This window comes from Propithecus coquereli, unplaced genomic scaffold (genome assembly GCF_000956105.1).
Source record: "Propithecus coquereli isolate 6110/MARCELLA unplaced genomic scaffold, Pcoq_1.0 Scaffold48, whole genome shotgun sequence".
NCBI classification, from domain to species: Eukaryota; Metazoa; Chordata; class Mammalia; order Primates; family Indriidae; genus Propithecus; species Propithecus coquereli.
Genome location: NW_012150618.1, coordinates 6,459,446 through 6,463,216, shown reverse-complemented (window position 1 = coordinate 6,463,216; position 3,771 = coordinate 6,459,446). Strand labels below are relative to the sequence as shown.

Genomic DNA, 3,771 nt, shown 5'->3' with positions numbered 1-3,771 from the left:
ACCTCTAGGTTTAATACCATGTTATTGGCTCAAGGATTTTAGTCATGAGTCTTGGTTTCATTTAGGGGTTATAACCATTTTCAAGATCCTTAACTGAATGAAGATGTATTTGTGATCATTTTCACCATCGTCTTTGAATTTCTAGAAGAATATAACTTTTTAGAAGTTCAACACAGGAGAAGTGAAAGTGTCAAGGAAGGTACCTCGATTCTGAGTAGCTGCTCTTTGGCCCTTTGCGAGTAGTAGACAGCATTTATTAAGTTGTAGCCATCTAGGAGTGAAGAACTTGAACTCCTGAAAGACTGGTGTTCCATCCTGGTCCTTTCTTATTGTTTAGAAAGCTTTGAGTAGAGGATCCTGAAAATCTATATTAGGGCAAATGAGGAGTCCATGGAGCCTCAAGTCTGTCTGAATTTAGCATGTTAGGACGTTTTGTCTCTTATAGGATAGTCATGCTCTGTAATAAGGTTCTCAGAGGTTAAGATTATATACTGAATTACCTGGTTATTATTTTAATCTAAAGCTCCCATTGCATTTCTTATGTCATAGAAACATGTTTAATTTTTTTATATTTTCACTAGTGAGGCCCAGAGTGTTTAATCTAATTGTGATATTTTAAAAAGAGTGAAATAATAATGGTATCAAAGTGTGTGATTTCATACAGATCTTTATGATTGGCAGCATCTTCTCATTCCCTCAACAATTTAGAAAGGAGTTGCTGTTTCCTGTGTGCTAAATGAATTTAGATGACATTGGTCTTAAAGAAGAGCCTTTTAAATATTAAAGTATTAATGCTGTTTAGCAGCAGGCTGCAGATGAAAATTTGAATAAAGATTGTTTAAGGTTTCTGTAGGAAGGCAGGTTTGAAATTAAAAAAAAGTTAAAACGAAGTTTTTTGAGTTTGGTTCATGGTATTGAATTCCTTCACACAATAGTCCTATATTTTTTTCAAGTTGTTATTACCTACTCATTGTGGGGATATTTTATGATATATTCAATATTTTTTAAAAATGTTTTTATAGGCAGTCCCTATTCAACAAAGGAAAACAGGTCAACTTGCTTCTGGAATTCGATCATCACTTCTCCCCACAGATTATCTGGTTGAAATTAACAGAATTTTACTTTCCATGGATGATGTTGAATTATCACTTAATGTTCCAGAGCTAAATACCGCGACCTATGAAGACTTCTCTTCTCAGGAAGACTCTCTGAAGGTGAATCTCCCGGCACTGCATTTGAATGGCTGTGGTTAATGTAGAAATAACGCAAGGAATTGGTTATTGTGCCTATTGAGATGGTCTATATCTTTTAAAATTTGTGCCAGGGAATTAATAATGTATATGAATAATAAACCTTTTCTGTATTCTCCGATAAAACATAATCAAAAAGTTTTAATTTTTTAAAAGTGGGTATGGATTTTTAAGTGTGCACAGTTATTAATTGTTTGCAACATCAGAGCCTTTTTAAAATCAGACACAGACCATATTCCTGTCTTGTAAACCTGATTGTCAGTTGATGTAAAATGTCAGCATGTAACAGGCCATTTATAATGCTTTAAGACTGGTCAGTTGTTGAGGTGTGGAATGGCATCTTGATTGTAAATTAAAAATCTGTTAAATTCTATCAGGGCATTTTTGTATAACTTGATTGAATTTAAATATAGTGTCATAATAAAATCACTGATAGATTTATAGGTTTGATAGTTCATTTCTGTCATTTAAACTAACATTATTAGACATTTGAAAATATAAATAATTCTAGCTTCAAACACGTAATTTTTTTAGAGAATGTTAATGAAGCTTCTCATAAGTCATGTACAAATGTTACTTTGAATCCTTACATCTGTGAGGATTTTTATTCCCCTCCCATTAGTATATTATGTGACATTCCTCCTACCTTGGCCAATATAGGGTATTATTTTTTTTTTTAAAGTTTCCAGTTTTCTTTTTTTTCCTTCTTAGCTTTGCCAGTTTTCATGAGCAATAGTTATTAGGCCTCATTAATATTTTAAATGAGTGTTATACAATATAAATTTTTGATCATCTGTGATTCCTTTTTTGGTTACTTTGCTGGGTTTTGTTAATGTATGATAATGTATTTTTAGAATATCAAAGACCAACTGGACAAACTTGGAGAGCAGATTGCAGTCATTCATGAAAAACAACCAGATGTTATTCTTGACGCCTCTGGACCCGAAGCCATTCAGATCAGAGATACTCTGACTCAGCTGAATGCCAAGTGGGACAGAGTTAACAGAATGTACAGTGATCGTAAAGGGTATGTGTAAATAAAATTAATATTTCATTTTTAAACAATGCCTATAAGTTCATGGGCCATGGAAATGGTCTTGTGCACATTGAGAACATCCTTGTAATATATTCTGGTTTGATAAATTATGATGAATATAGTTCCTTAAAGAAAGAGGAGTCTGATCATATATAGATGACCATTTATGACTTAACATCTTAATGGTACGTAAGCACTTCTAATTTTTAGTGTCTAAATAGTGTCTGTGTTCTTTAACAAAAAAAATTAAAAAGGATTTTCATTAATATCCGCTCTCTCTGTATACTTGGTGATAAATGTGAGTGAAGAACAGAGACAGCTATAGATAATTAGAATCCGTATATAACCCCAGACCCTTTTGTGTAAGCTTCTGTTTAAAAGAATGTTTTTGAGCCCCCTCCTTACTAGATTTTTGAGCAGGCCTATTAATAGATAGAAATAAAAACTGATAAGATTTTTGCCAGTAGCTGTGAATGTGGTAAAGAGGCAGATAAGATGTGAAATGGCCCAATATAAAGTACTGTATAAGGGGAACGTTAACACAGAATGATACATTGGAGACATACACGCAAAACCTAGGCATCATGTTCTTCATTTTTTAATATTTTAGCCTAGAATTTCATGTGACTAAGCAATTCTTGAGAAGATAGCTTATAATGGCCTTTCATATATGCCTTTGTATGGATTTTAAGAATTATCTCTTTGTACATTTAGAAAATATCCTTTTACATACATCTTTATCTGTAGTTTTATTAGGCTTGATTATTAGATGAAGACAAATTCGTTAAAAAAATAATAACATTTTGAGGCTCTGGATTATATCATGAAACTTTACTCTACCCCCGCCAAACAGTATTTGTAAAAGTGTCCTTGTTTTTGAACCCTTGCTAACATTGGCAGGCTTTTCATTTATTTTTTTTTAATTTTTGCCAATCTTATAGTGATAGATTGCATCTTGGTTTTATTTTCACTATTTGATTATCACTGAGATTTGGATATTTTTTAAATATATTTATTGGTGATGGCTTTGCAAACTCTACCTGAGCATCCTTTTGTACAGCTCTTTTCAATTTATTCCATAGCTATGCTTCTTAGATTTATTTGAAACTTAATGTTCTGTGAATGATGATATTGATCTTTTCTAAGTTTAATGTTTACATTCAAAGTCTTTAAATCTTTGGAACAGCCTGTCCAGTAATATTTTCTATTCATTATTGCAGTATCTCAAAAATTGGAAATTTTGATTGTTATGTAGTTATTACACATTTTTACAAACAATAATGAATATTTTAATATCTTCTCACAGTGTTTTGTTTGAAGTACTCTTATTTTTGTCATGCCCAAGAGAAAGTTGCTTTCCTGTGGGGAGTCAACAAATATTAACTGAATTTTAAAAAGAATTTTCATGGAAGAAAGCAATATAAGCATTATTTAGGGGTTACTGAAGTTACAGACCATTTTATTATTTTTAAAAAATGATATAAT

At 31.8% G+C, this 3,771-nt stretch overlaps 1 protein-coding gene across 1 annotated transcript in view; it reads left to right on the top strand.

The window, feature by feature from the left end:
* Positions 1 to 3,771, top strand: part of UTRN (utrophin) — a 522,534-nt gene that overhangs the window by 113,108 nt on the left and 405,655 nt on the right. Inside the window, exons 37-38 of the mRNA XM_012655520.1 lie at positions 1,023 to 1,214; positions 2,105 to 2,277. Of these exons, the coding sequence (XP_012510974.1) occupies positions 1,023 to 1,214; positions 2,105 to 2,277 (365 nt within the window). The remainder of the gene's footprint in view (positions 1 to 1,022; positions 1,215 to 2,104; positions 2,278 to 3,771) is intronic.